At 36.3% G+C, this 15,865-nt stretch overlaps 1 protein-coding gene across 5 annotated transcripts in view; it reads left to right on the forward strand.

The window, feature by feature from the left end:
* LOC149807235 (multiple PDZ domain protein-like) overlaps positions 1-15,865 on the forward strand; it is a 453,425-nt gene that overhangs the window by 242,557 nt on the left and 195,003 nt on the right. For all 5 annotated transcript variants that reach the window (XM_089963870.1, XM_089963877.1, XM_089963884.1 and 2 more), the window contains 2 exons: positions 20-130; positions 7,959-8,051. In XM_089963870.1, the coding sequence (XP_089819996.1) occupies positions 20-130; positions 7,959-8,051 (204 nt within the window). The remainder of the gene's footprint in view (positions 1-19; positions 131-7,958; positions 8,052-15,865) is intronic.

The raw sequence follows: 15,865 nt of genomic DNA on the forward strand, positions 1-15,865 counted from the left end.
GTTGTTTGTTTTGCGTCAGGTTGATGGTAAGGATCTTAGGAATGCCACACATGACCAGGCTGTGGAAATTATCCGGAATGCAAAGTCTCCTGTTACATTTGTGGTGCAGAGTCTTGGAGACCCAGGCTGTGTAAGTCTCTTTCTTCCTCACACATGAAATACATGCATTTCAAGATTACCAAGTAAATTATACAAATACATTTATACTAATGAAATGACATCACAGTCATTGAACTAATTTTATTCTTGGATGCAGATCTGATCTACCATTATGCTAGGGCTTATGGTTTTGGTCTGCTTGTGATAAACAACATTGATCCAGATTTGATCTACCATCAGTGTTAGTCTACTTGTAATGCCAGACAAACAAAATTGACCACATATTATTTGCATATGAGAAAAATACATGCAGATGAAATTTTGGGAGCCACGCCTTGACCATGTTATATCCAAATTCATGTTATAACAGCATGTGCTATAATGGGGTCACAAACAATAATAAACATTTACACGTTTTTCTTTTGTACTTGTAAGAAGAAAAAATAGTTTTTTTCGTATGCAAGAAAAATACATGATGATAAAATTTTGGGAGCCACACCTTAACTGTGTTATATCCAAATTAATGTTATAACAGCACATGCTATAATGGGGTCATACTGTGTCTGTATGTGTGTATATGTATATGTGTGTGTATGTGTGTGTGTGTATATATATATATATATATATATCAAAACAATTTGTGTAGAATACTTAGCCACAAGTGCAGCACCAACATTATCAAGGCAGTTATGTTACCAATCTGTGTTCTTAAACTAAGTAATAGAAAAGAGCAAAGACCAACAAGTTTAGTACAATTCAACAAATAATTTATTTCCCTAGAATACAAAGTGAAAATTTAAAAATAACTTATAGTATTGTGAATTTAATCCCAGTTAGTCCAAAATGTTCTATCACAAGTGAAAAATATAGAGTATACCAAATGAATTACAGTGGTGTACCATATGAATTCCAATCTTGAATGTGCTGATGTTCAAATAGCCTAGAATAGTGTTGATGTGCTAACAGTCTTGATGTATTATGACAACATAATCCAAAATATATCAAAATGAATTCACATTAGTTCCAGAATAGTGATTTAGTCTGAAAGTTTAATGAGCACTGTCTTTCCAGTGATAATTTCAATAAGTCCTCTCAAATTAAAACTGATACACAACTAAAAGGCTGATTTCTGATATAAACAACCTTAATATAAATACCTAAGACCCAGTAAGAGGACACGATGAGGGTCAAAAGTTCATTCCTAGAGCATTCTAAGTTGTCAACAAGATCAACTCTGCTATTTAAAGCGTACTAAAGAACATGGCAGACATCGAGTACACCAGGAATTCCAAGGGGAAAACAATTGTCCTGAATTCAGATCCAAGTAAACATGTTTACTTACAAATAACAATAATCTTAAAATATAACCTACAATCACAGACAAAAGTTAGCTACCATATATATTTGCGTATAAGCTGACCCCCAAACTGAACAGGTATAAACACTAAAAAGTGCATGACCCGTGTATAAGCCAACTTACAACTCCGAGGCATCACAAGACGCACGATATAAGATCTAAATGCATTTATTTAGGCAAACTTGTATTAAAAAAAATTACTTGTATACTTATCTCAAGGTTGGTGTGCATGATTATTAAAAGGAAATGGTATAAACATGTTTGAAAAGTAATTTATTTAATTTTCTGTTTTCTTATTGTTTCTGCCTAATTTAGATTTGTGTATAATTTAATCGATTGATGATAAGAATTTAGCACTTGTTAAGTTCGTGTAATACTACCTCTCCCTTTTGACTCGATTATTGTTTGTTTATGCATTATTGCATTGGACATTTTATATCAGTACACCAGTAATTATGTTTTTACTTTGCTTTGAAATCATAAATACCTATAGTAAACTCATTAAAATGTAATCCCAGTATGACAACACACCAAACAAACAATACGGTTCTATGCAACGCTCGCAATTAGGCTACTGAACATATTTACATAATGGCGCCACCGCATATACAATGTAGGTTTGATTACATGCTGAATTAAGTATATCCTTTGGAGTTGAATTATGGGCACTATTGCGCTCAACTTTTATGATATCTCTAAAATACAATAATAAAGTTTCCGAAATAATGCTTAAAAAATTATGCTTATACTGTAAAAGCTGAGTTGTAGTTTGCTTTGATGTAAGCAACCTTACACCATACCTGTCAAATTTTTGGGGTCACTCCATGCCTACCTCCTGATTTCATAATATCTTCTGATTTTTGCAGAGAACTCCTGATTATTACATGTTTGATTTTCATTTCTCGTAAACAAGAGAAGTCTTACATGTTCTGTTGTATCACCTGTGAATTATTGTTGTGACAAAATAATTATTTTAGTACTGTATAAAGAATTCGCTTCTTCACTAAATAGAATGTTAGGTTTAAACATTATATATGTAAATTAATGATTTTTTTTATTTTTTTACCTCTACAATAATACAAAAATATTTTTTTAAAACCAGAACAAAAAAGTAAACCACAACAATAAAATCATCCACAATTAATTTCAATCCCAAGAATGATCAATATGAATGCTGTAACTCCATATGCTATACACCACTCCCTCGATAACTCGCGCACATCGGGGTCCAGAAACATCGACCGCACTATACGCGTGGGGCGAGTTATCGAGGGACCTATAAAATAAGCCCAAAACCAATAAAGTGATTGACGACATAACGGAAAAATAAGGGGGAGTAGGCAGATTATACTGTTGAATACTCACTTTATAATCGTTCTGAGATTAACTGTTAATAAATATCTCTTCATAACGGTGTACTTTATTATTTTCTCGTAGAACAACATTAAAAATTTCAGGATAAATTACAGTATATTGAGGCGATAATCGAAAACATTATTCCATGTGGTTTCCGTTCGCTAAACATGTGTACCACTTAACACATTGTGTACTACGTCTCCAATTTTTATGTTGAATTGTATACATTCTAGTTTTATTGTTTGAGCCAAATTAGAAGTTTTTTTATACACAAAAGATCGACTCTTTTCGAGAAACAGTGTCGATCGAACGATAGATAGATTTGAATGCGATAGAAGTAAAATGGAAAACAAAAAAAAAACGAGTTAATCAGTACTAACATATTTAATTGGTCTACAGATTTAAAACAACATAAATTAGAACAAGTTAATACTTGCCGTTTGTGCCACGCTTGACAAATATCAATTCACTTTTTGAAAAAATCAGTTAATTTTTTTGTGTGTTACTCTATGGTTTCTCTGCCGCCGAGCAAAATTCCTCAGATTTCTCAACTGCATGAGCTTTACCTAGTCAACATTTTGGGTCTCCAGCCACCTTCTGGCAATATCAAAATATCTGCTTCCTGTGCAGAGGGGTGGGGGTGCAACATCTGTGTCTGCATCACTTTCAACACTTGTGTTACTCCAGTTAGAATCGTCTTCTGCTGCAAATTTGTTCGCTATAGAAATAATTATAGTTTCATCTGACATGTATTTGGCTGTAGGGCAATCATTGTCAGCACAAATCCACTCCTCCATCAAGAGAAACGCCCATCTCAGGACCATGAGTCTGTATTAATTTCTCCCAAACAGCCTCGGCATTAATGACATCAGTTTCACTGAAACATTCAGAGTCACTATCGTCGTCGTTGTCTCTGTTACTGTTTTGCTTTACGTCAAAGGCAGCTCCAAGACCCTTAATCCAGCACCCGAGGTCTCTTGTAATCGATTTTTTTTTTTAATGCAACAAACACTTCCCCAAGTTGTTGATCAAAACAAAGCCGACATGTACATGTAATTAGGTTCTCACAGAAGTATTCACGGGTTTCGATGTGACGGTCGATTGACTCTTTTCATGTTTTCAATGAACAGACTATGTTGTGATTATAATGTTTACAGTGAAACGGAATTAAAGGATTAGAACGTGACTTTCACACAGGAAGTCGTTTAATTGGTGTTTATTTCATTCTCTGTTGCCACCTGTTAACATTTACCAGAAGTTTTCATTGATCGCTATTTCACCAGACTGTTTATTTGCAGTATAATGACAACTATTTATCCTAAAAACTTACATAATATATGATATCTTTAAACAGAGGCCTCGCTAGGATTTTAAAACGGGGTCTTTCTGCCTCTGAATTCAATCACTAAATATCAGTATATTTTCTCACTCGGCCGCTAAGTCAAAGCCTTTGAACTAGCCGCCTAGCTGTTGCATCATGTTCTTTTTTTTTAATGTACTCTTATGAAATAGCAACAGTACATCAAAGAGTCTTTCAGTCACTGAATTCAGTCATTGTAAATATCAGCACAGTAAACTGATCAACACATTTTCCCACAAAGCAGGTGGCTGAAACAGGACCGGCAAATCTTTGAATTTTCCTGCGCACCTGTTACATGCGTACGGAGGACTCCCGCCTCAGTGATTTTCTGCGTCTCAGATCAAACATTGGCGTCCAAATACGCGTAATTAAGCGTTTTCGAGATCTCTGAAATTAATTCTTCTCTAGAACTTGCAAATTTCAAAATATGGATTATATTTTTACGGGCATTAATTACCATTTTCGATGATAAAACGAGCAATGTATCAAGGTTTAATTTATCAATTCTTATCGTAATTTTTTTTCATGTTCAGCATATGTTAAAGATATTTTAAATACATTTTCTCTGGAAAAAATCGGGAGCCAAGACGGACACCGCGTTATAAGCGGGATCGCGAGTTATCCGGGCGCGAGTTATCGAGGGAGCGGTGTAGCTCCATTCCCACGAGTAAACACCTGGAATTTTTTATACCATATTTATTTACCAATGTTAAACTGGTATAGTTACTGGTCAAAATTCCCACTTATCACAAGCCTGTTTCAGGGTTTAAATGATTAACTGGCCTGTACTGCTGTCACAAAACAAAAGACAAATTTGCCAACTATCAACGTAGGAGACACCGAAACCTCAAGCTTTCCATTGTGTGGAAAGTTATGTTTCTTCACTAAAACACAAAACTAAAATTGATTGATGTTGATCTTAGTTGATCTCTATGAGAATTTTAGCCTTTATTATTACCACTATTTGTGAACATCTAAATTATGATGGTTATGTGCCTTGTACAAATAAATGTGCGTACCTTTTTAAAAATATTACCTCAATTTGTAGAATTACCTATATCATTGAAAATGACTAACTCTTGAGCATGTGTTTCAATGTAAATGAAACAGCTATTAGGGACTAACTGAAATGATATCTGGAAGAATGCAGTTTTGGCCAAAACAATGACTAAAGCAAAATCTGCATCTATGTTTGGGAATAAGTAAGGATTTAAGTGACGCTATGCACACTTTGAACAGTGTAAGTACTGTGCATTATAGTTTGCTTATTCTCCCTGGGAAACTCAACCGGCCCGCAAATTATGAAGTCTGTATTTACCATTATTTAACTTTTTGTTGGAGAAATCAGAAAATATGCACATACAAAATAATAAAAAATCAATCATAGTACTTCATAACAGTTTAATAGTTGTTGGGTCACCAGATTTTTTTTTTTTTTACATGCCTATGTCTTAGGTCATGGAAAAAAATTATTGTTTCATGTCCCAAGATATACAACCATTACAGTAGTCAACAAAAAGACCTAAAAACTAAAGTTTACACATTGGCCCACGGATAAGCCAACCCCGCTTCTTCCAGGCCTTTATTTTTTCCTAAATTATGCGGCTTCAGCGTGAGTATATACAGTATATAATATGTTGTTTATTTAAAAAAAGACATAGTCTGGTTGACCCAAACTCCAACCCTCAGTTATGGACAAAGGTCAATCAAACACTGCAGATTAAAGATACATAGCAATTAAAAGCAAGTCAAAACAAGCTTTATACTGAGCCATAAGTCAGGCAACAATATTGTCAAGGAGATTTATAGACAATAAAGAAACCATTCTAGAATGTAGATTGTTACCTGCTACAACCATTTACAGTTTATGATGCTAAATATAGATACCTTTTTGTAGCAGAATAAGTTTTTGACTCCGAAGCTTTTGACCTTTTCACAAGGTTTTCAAAATATATTTTTAGTTTCATAAAAGACACAATAGTTTCAGCTTGGCTTTCTAAATAGAGCATAAATATTTTGACATTGATTTTGGTCTGGTCAGGAACAGTTTTATTACATGTCAGCTGTATATGATGTTGTTTGTCCTTTGAGTTGACCACGACATGACATGCGCATCTCAACTGATTTCATCAGCAGAGTGTAGATGCTTGGAATGTCTGCCCATGTGAAAACCTCTGAGTCATGACCCTGTCCTGCCATTCATCCTGACTGGTTTTCTCAGACAGCCCATGTGAAAGTGGTTCAGCTTCTTGGCATGGTATCTGTACACGTCCAGGTTTTCAATGTCAGCAATACAGTTGATTTGTAGACCTTAAGTTTTGTTTGTTGATGGATCCCTTGATGCTCCCACACAATTATGTATAGACTGCAAATGTGCCACACTTGCTTTAGCAATTCTAGCATTGGTATCTTCATTTGATTTGGACTGCATATGACAATGTGGAGCTGAGATGGTAGGTGCTACATCAGGCTTTTATGGTACAGGTTGGCGAATCACCTCGTTCTTCATGGTACAGATTGTGCGACCAAAATTTTAAAAAGAGAAGAGAAATGGTCTGAACTCACCCAGTATTGAAATGTTCAATGTAAGCCACAGATATGCCATTCAGGGAACAGTCATCAGCATCAACAATCACTTCCTGTAACTTTGTCTTAGGCTCTTGTCTACTCAGATTGAAAAGTTTGCCTTCGGTCCAGTATCTTATGTTGATCCCAGTATCATAGTCATGGAAGGCATAAGTAAGCATGGCAGAGAACATCATACTAAAATGGCTTGGGACCCAAACACAGCCTTGCTTGATTCCAGTGGTGACTGAAAATGTGTCAGATGATTGCCATCATCCACTGCACAAGCAAGCATGGACTTGCTGTTCAACCATCATGATGAATATTTTCTGTAGTTCGCTGAGTCCACATTGACTAGAAGAGTTTAGTCAACTTTTGTACCATGTCTGAGCCACCAGCTTTGCGGACCACAGCTAGTATTGCAACTGCACTAGGTGTTTACCATTTGACAGCAGATCAGTTGCTTTCACAGTTTTAGTCAATGTCGGACAACTAGCAAGTGATATGTTGATTTCCACTTAAGGCAGGCAGTCAGTTGCCTCCTCACTGCTAGATGGCTGTTGTACTAATTACTCCAAGCATATGGCTGTCCATATCAACATAGGGTTTTTATCTATTTAACACACACTTCCACAGTCACAAATCAAATCAAAATTGTCACTAAGTTCTGACTGAAATGGTTGCAGGCATTTCATGTTTGAATATAATAAGGCATATCACATTTATATTTAGTCAAATACAACTCAAATACAACTTGGTAAAAATACAACTCAGTCAAATACAACTCAGTCAAATATAAGTCATTCAAATACAGCGCTGTCAAATACAACTCAGATACAACACTGTTATCTTTATTTTAATAGAAATTCAAATATTTTGTAAGAAATTCAACTCTTCATCACATTCTTTCAAGGAGAGTCATGATGTATATTGGGAATTTACAAAAATTTAGGGCTGAACCAATCAGAATCTGCATTATATTCACAGGTGTGTTAGAATGTTTCCATTAACCTGCTAAGATTTAAAATGACCCTCAGTAAATTGTTCCCATAATGGCCTCATAATAATGCATTGGTCAGCTAGACCCAAGTCAGTACAATTGCAATTAGACAGTAGTCATGATGGCCAATTTGATATTACTGGCAGGTGTTTTCATTACATTTTATTGGCAATTACTGATAGGTGTTTTCATTACATTTTATTGGCAATTATTCATTACAGCCACGAGACTCGGATATTGATAGACGGTCTGTACAATCCTATGATGAGTCCCCATTCCAGCAGAATGTATTGACTGCATCTAGTCAGACTCAGGTAAGTCACTGGATATATATTTTTTGATTCTGTTTTCCAATACATAATTTGATTAAGTTTAACAAGGAGCATGGCTTTATTCTTGTATTCAAACAGCTTTTTTACTTCATTACACCCTTTTGCGTTCATAATCAAACAAAAACACTTAATGTTATGTATTGCATTAAATGACAACTTAATGCAAAACATATTTCCAAAGCTGCATATACTTATAATATTTTGCAAGACATATTGGAAGTATCTCAGAAATATGAGAAACTTGCATGTGTAACAGTGAATACCCAAAACTTACCCTTGATAATCCCATGTTGTGTGGCAGTGAATACTTGATACTGTTCCTTGAAAACTCCATGATTTGTGGCAGTGAATTCCCTATAACTCTTCCATCGTAACCTCGTGTGTGGCAGCAAAAAACAAAAACTCTCACTTGATAACCCCATGGTGTGTGTCAGCAAAAAACCCCCTTGATAACCCATGGAGTATGGCAGTAAATACCCAAAATTATTCTGTTATAACCCCATATTGTGTGGCAGCAAAAACCCCAATCTCCCTTGATAACCCCATGGTGTATAGCAGTGAATACCCATAATTATTCTGTTATAACCCCATGGTGTGTTGCAGCGAAAACCCCAAACTTCCTTGATAACCCATGGTGTATGGCAGTGAATACCCATAATTATTCTGTTATAACCCTATGGTGTGTGGCAGCGAAAACCCCAAACTCCCTTGATAACCCATGGTGTATGGCAGTGAATACCCATAATTATTCTGTTATAACCCCATATTGTGTGGCAGCAAAAACCCCAAACTCCCTTGATAACCCCATGGTGTATAGCGGTGAATACCCATAAATATTCTGTTATAACCCCATGGTGTGTGGCAGTGAAAACCCCAAACTCCCTTGATAACCCATGGTGTATGGCAGTGAATACCCAAAATTATTCTGTTATAACCCATGGTGTGTGGCAGTGAAAACCCCAAACTCCCTTGATAACCTATGGTGTATGGCAGTGAATACCCATAATTATTCTGTTATAACCCCATGGTGTGTGGCAGCGAAAACCCCAAACTCCCTTGATGACCCATGGTGTACAGCAGTGAATACCCAAAATTATTCTGTTATAACCCCATGGTGTGTGGCAGCGAAAACCCCAAACTCCCTTGATAACCTATGGTGTATGGCAGTGAATACCCATAATTATTCTGTTATAACCCCATGGTGTGTGGCAGTGAAAACCCCAAACTCTTGCATGATAACCCTGTGATGAATGGCAGTGAATACCCTAGACTTTCACTTGATAATCCCATGATGTATGGCAGCAAACACACCAAAAAGCTCCCTTGATGATAGACCTATTTGTCAATTTTAGCTTGATTGGAAAGCAGTTGTGGTTTATGGATTGATTATATTCCTATCTGTCCAGATGTCCATTTGGCAACAACACTGAGGTTAATGTTTGTGTTAGGTCATTTTGTTGAATGCAATCAACTGTGGAGTCACATGACTTGGTATGTAACTGCATCATGAGGCATACCTACAGCCATCAGTGAAACTAGTTCACAGTAACCTATATTTAAAAGTCCAGTAAATTGGGTTAACTTTTGCATTGAAGGCTCAGTTTGTGTTTGGGATATTTTGATGCATCATGTTAGTACTGCACATTTCAGTGAAAGTTTGTCACTTTGAATTATATTTCATAGTCTGGTGATATTGAATAACCTTTCCGTTTAACTGAATTTCCCAGTAATTGGAGTCATATAACTTGGGCTTCAGTAAAAACTAGGTCATTGTAACTGATATTTCTATCTGGTGGTTGTGGTTAACCTTTTCATTTAACTCAGTTCCTTTAGCTTAGGGTTTGTGTTGAGGTCATTTTCTCATACACTATTTGCATTTAGCTCATTTCTCAGCTATTATTGCCCATACTGTAACATAACTTGGTATATATTTATGTCATAAGCAGCATTAAAGTCATGTGAATACTAGGTTACTGTGACCAATATTTCATGGTTCATTGATTTTGATTTTGGTTAACCTGCTCTTTGTTCATTTTATCCAGGTTAGGGTTTTGTTTAGGTTATTTTCTCAGACACTGTTACTTGTTGAGTCACATAAGTTGTTATTTAGATGCATGATGTGGAGTGTGACACAGTTCAGTGAAAGTTAAGTCACTATGACCTATATTTCACAGTCCAATGATTTTTGGTTGAACTTAGGATTTTGCTCATTTTTTCAAGCTCTTTGGAGTCATATAACTTTGTTTGTAATCAAGTCATGAGAAACATTATAACCAGCAGTGACGGCTAGGTCCCTGTGACCTTTATTTCATGGTTTAATGATCTGTGTTTATATTTGTGTTGAGCTCAATTTCTCCAGGTCAGGGTTTGCATTTAGGTCATTTTCTCAGACACTTGTTTAATGGAGTCACTTAAGATGGTATTGAGATGTCAATCTGTGATTCAAAGAACCAAAATGACATCTACATGGGTTCAAGTCACAGGCTCGTCTGATGTGGGTACATTAGAAAGCCTGCCAGTAGCTTCTTGTGGGTCAGTGGTTCTTCCTCGGGTTTTCCAGGGTTCTTCCTCCGCCGTTTAACCTGGCCTATCTTGTGCCAAAAATATGGCATTAAACCCTACAACAGCAATAACCAAAACAACAAAGAGTGATACTCAGTGACTAAAAATGAATTTATAGTAGTCATTGATGATAATATAACCATACTGCCATTGACACTAATGATTTTGAATCCAACCATACCGTTAATAATAGTTTCCAGCAATACTGCCATTGGCAGTTTTCATGATTTGCACTCTGGCCATATTAACATGGACACTTTTCATGGTTTGCACTACTGGTGCTGACAGTTTTCATAGTTTGCAATCCAGCCTAACTACCACTGACAGTTTTTATGATTTGCAATCCAGCAATACTACCATGGGCAGTTTTTTTGGTTGCACTCTGGCCATACTGGTACTGAAAGTTTTCATGGTTTGCACTCTGTCCATACTGGTACTGACAGTTTTCATGGTTTGCACTCTGTCCATACTGGTAATGACAGTTTTCATGGTTGCACTCTGTCCATACTGGTAATGACAGTTTTCATGGTTGCACTCTGTCCATACTGGTACTGACAGTTTTCATGGTTTGCACTCTGTCCATGTTGGTACTAACAGTTTTCATGGGTGCACTCTGTCCATACTGGTACTGACAGTTTTTGTGCTTTGCATACTATCCATACTGATACTGACAGGTTTCATGGCTTGCAATCCAACAAAACTGCCATTGACAGTTTTATGATTTGCAATCCAGTCATACTACCATGGACAGTTTTCATGGTTGCACTCTGGCCATACTGGCATTGAGAGTTTTCATGGTTTGCAGACTGGCCATACTACCATTGACAGTTTTCATGGTTTGCAGACTGGCCATACTACCATTGACAGTTTTCATGGTTTGCAGACTGACTGGCCATACTACTATTGACAGTTTTCATGGTTTGCAGTCCAGCTATACTGTTATTGACAGTTTTTTAATGGTTTGTACCTTGATTATACAGCCATTTTCACTGTTATGATTTGCAATCCAACCAAATTGCCATTGACAGTTTTCATGCTCTGGAATCCATCCATGGTTTGCAATCTGGCCATCCTGTCATTTTGAGTTTTCATGATTTGCATTCAAACTATACTGCCATTGAGAGTTTTCCTGTACAAACTTTAAGCAAAGTTCCTTTATAGTATGTCTTCATCAGATGATAGATGCACAGCCCCCTCCCATTATTTTAGGTGATTAACAGGACTGAGCCCTGTAGGTTTATCTCTGAAGAAATATTGTAATCATGAACATTTTGTCTTTTGTGTTATTATTAATGAACAATATTTTGGCAAAACAGTCAGGTGCTCTGCTGCTTAATTGTAGAATTTTTTACAAGTTTTACATTGTTCTTATTAGGTGTATAACCCTCCCTTTTCAGCTTGATATAGCCATTAATGTTTTGCAAGTGCCTTTAAACCCACCAACCAACCATCCTTTGATAATAATCACTCTTAGACAACAGTCTCATGTAATATCCAGCTGTTTATATAAATATTACCACACCAACCTACCTATAGATAAAATACAGTTTGCCATGTGAAACTGTTGCCAGAGCATAAAAGAAGAGTTTTACCCAGAGTCCTTTTTGATTGCTCCAGTTCAACATTTGCACACAGAAAATTATATAAGACTTTTATTTTGCATGGTCAGTTATTTTGTACATGCTGTATTATCATACAAAAAGTGTTGTTTTTCTAAAGCTGACGACTCTATACTCAACCAAAGTATTTATCGCTGATGTTTGAGGAAAGCAGATTTAATAAAATCACATTATCAAAATTCATGCCCCAATCAAACCAGCCAAAATGAGCCATGACCCAGTTTCATCAACGTAGGTCTTCATGTTATTAAGTCTGGACTTGAGACATTTAATTGGTAAATTGTAATTCAGACTTGTATTTCAGGCAGTTATGTCACTGGGTTCTAGAATTAGATACAAGTCCATTTAAATTATGTTGGTGAAATCCAGGCTAATGTAAGAATTGAATAAGAGTGTTTGAACTGTTGAATACTGTGATAGCAGGTCAGTCCATGCTAGCCAGTTTTACTGTGGGTAAGACTATAATATTCAAGACAACAAGACTTGAATTTATTTAATACCCATAGCTTTCTTTGAAGAACTTCAATTTTAATAGCTATTTCTGAACTTTTAAGTAAAAACACCTTCTGGAAAATTAATTGGTTTAAAGTGATAAATGCAAAGAAATACTCAGTAAAAAAATTACAAGTTTAAAATAATTTTACATCTTGGCTGGTATGTCTTTGACTTACAATGAAATTACTGGATCCAGTCTGTGCTCCACAGTGTATAATTTATGTACAATACAATATAGATTTGTACAGGAGAGGTTTAATACATGCATTGTAAGAAAATTATGGTTACATTAGTATATTGCATTCTCTCATCCATTCAGCATAGACTAAGTGCATTATTACCAACATTCAACCAAGCCAAAATGTATAAATACAATAACATCAATACTTTAAGAATTACATTATTTGGCTGTCTCTGCAAGGGCTACTCAGAATGGAATATTACAAGACTATGAAGATTCACAATCTGTCCTGGGCTGATCACAGCATTAAAGTGTATTCAGAGCTGATCCCAGCTCAAGCAGAATCAATGCTAGGCTGATCCCTGCAATACAGTATTCTGGGCTGATCTCAGTTCAAGCAGAATCAATGTTAGGCTGATCCCTGCAATAAAGTATTCTGCACTGATCCTGGATCAAGCAGAATCAATGCTAGGCTGGTCCCTGCAATTAAGTATTCTGGGCTGATCCCAGCTCAAGCAGAATCAACGTTAGGCTGATCCCTGCAATAAAGTGTTCTGGGCTGATCCCAGTTCAAGCAGAATCAATGCTAGACTGGTTCCTGGAATAAATTATTTTCTGGGCTGATCACAGCTCAAGCAGAGTCAATGCTAGGCTGGTCTTTTCAAGAAAGTATTTTGGGCTGATCCTTGTTCAAATAGAATCAATGCTAGGCTGGTTTATACAATGAAGTATTATGGGCTGATCCCAGCTCAAGCAGAATCAATGCTAGGATGATCCCTGCAATACAGTATTCTGGGCTGATCCCAGCTGAAGCAGAATTAATGCTAGGCTGATCCCTGCAATAAAGTATTCTGGGCCAATCTCAGCTCAAGCAGAATCAATGTTAGGCTGATCCCTGCAGTATAGTATTCTGGGCTGATCTCAGTTCAAGCAGAATCAATGCTAGGCTGATCCCTGCAATAAAGTATTCTGCACTGATCCCGGTTCAAGCAGAATGAATGCTTGGCTGGTCCCTGCAATAAAGTATTTTGTGCTGATCCCAGCTCAGGCAGAATCAATGCTAGACTGATCCCTGCAATAAAGTATTTTGGGCTGATCCCAGTTCAAACAGAACCAATGCTGGTTCCTGCAATAAATTATTCTGGGCTGATCCCAGCTCAAGCAGAATTAATGCTAGGATGATCCCTGCAATAATGTATTCTGGCTGATCCTAGCTCAAGCAGAATTACTGCTAGCCTGGTCCCTTCAAGAAAGTATTTTGGGCTGTTTCTAGTTCAACCAGAATCAATGCTAGGCTAGTTCCTGCAATACAGTATTCTGGGTTGATCCCAGCTCAAGCAGAATCAATGCTAGGCTGATACCTGCAATAAAGTATTTTGGGCTGATCCCAGTTCAAGCAGAATCAATGCTAGGCTGGGCCCTGCAATAAAGTATTCTGGGCTGATACCAGCTGAAGCAGAATCAATGTTAGGCTGATCCCTGCAATAATGTGTTCTGGGCTGATCCCAGTTTAACTTGACTGTGCAGGCTAACCTAAATCTTTGCTAGGCTTATCCCAGCATGTGTGTTCTTGGTTGATCCTAGATTAAATGGGCTATGTGCTAGACTGATCTTAGCATAATAGTGTACTCTGGGCTGATCCCATCTTAAGTAAATGTATGCTAGGCTGATCCATGCATAAAAGTGTATTTTGGGTTGATCCCTGATTGGTGGCATAGAACTATCGTGATCCCAGCATGAAGAAAAGTATTCTGATTTTCTCTTCTTATTTAAAACTATGAGAACTATATTAAATAGGCATGGCTTGTATGTTATTAGTATAGTATAGGAGTATCCAAATGGGGAATATACCAAAATGAATTTGACATTATAATATGTTAAATGACAACTCCTAAGATATAAGGAAAATAATATCTTGTACAAGCTTGAAAAATCCTTGAATTTGTAGTGTAACATTGAAAACTCATTAAGTTTGGAAAAGTAGGTTTTGTCCTTGAAGAGTTAATGAATTTGCTACACAGAATCTCCCAGAATCTTTCCCACAATTTTATGAATGTGTGTGTGGGAATACATCATATTAAAAGTGAATTAAATATAGCACTTTTTAATTCAGAAGTTTTGTTTTTTTACTTATTTTACAAAAATAGTTAATAAACAAATAAATATGATGGAATAAAATCAGGTGGGTCAAATAAAATGATACAAGTAGTTACCAGGTAAGTTGTATCCTTTTACTGTAGTGGTGTACTGATTAATGGTTTTTTTCTACTACTTTTGTGCTTATTTATGAACTGATAAACAAAAAAACTAGTGGTGAAATGATAAATCTGTGCCAGGTATCAATACAACTCACAATACACAGCTCAAGATAGGACACATTATCAATATATATATGTGGACTTGATGGTCTTTCCATCTTTAGAAGGTTTTTTAGTGGTATGTGGTGCCCAGACTTGTCATTTCTTTTTAGTCCATTCTCATCCACAAGAAGTTAATAGAAATACATTTGAACAGTTAGTTGTCTGTGATTTGAATTCAGCCTGTTGGGTCATTTCAAGCAACCCTAGTGGATCAGATACATAGCTCTTCATGGCCAACATGTGCTTGGATTTGCACTGCATGATTACTTTAAACAAATTCTTGTTTCTTGTCTTTGCTTCAACTTGGAATACATAATTCTGTTATCTTCAGAACAGAAGAAACAGTGCAATTTCCTCTTGCAAGGAAAATATAAACAAGAACAAGTCAATGTGTGGGAGACATGATGAAAACCAACAAAATCTATTTCATTGTACTTCTTGCAAATGCAAAACAATGGCTACAGATACTTTTTTTTAGTGAATGAGGAAAACTATTGAAAACACCCACTCCCCCATATTAAAACAAAATTAAAATTGCGCAAGGTGGCAATGTGTTTATTTTGAAATCTGCTTCCTTGT

The sequence above is a fragment of the Sinohyriopsis cumingii genome, chromosome 1, assembly GCF_028554795.1.
Source record: "Sinohyriopsis cumingii isolate HCF-2022 chromosome 1, ASM2855479v2, whole genome shotgun sequence".
In the NCBI taxonomy this organism is placed as follows: Eukaryota; Metazoa; Mollusca; class Bivalvia; order Unionida; family Unionidae; genus Sinohyriopsis; species Sinohyriopsis cumingii.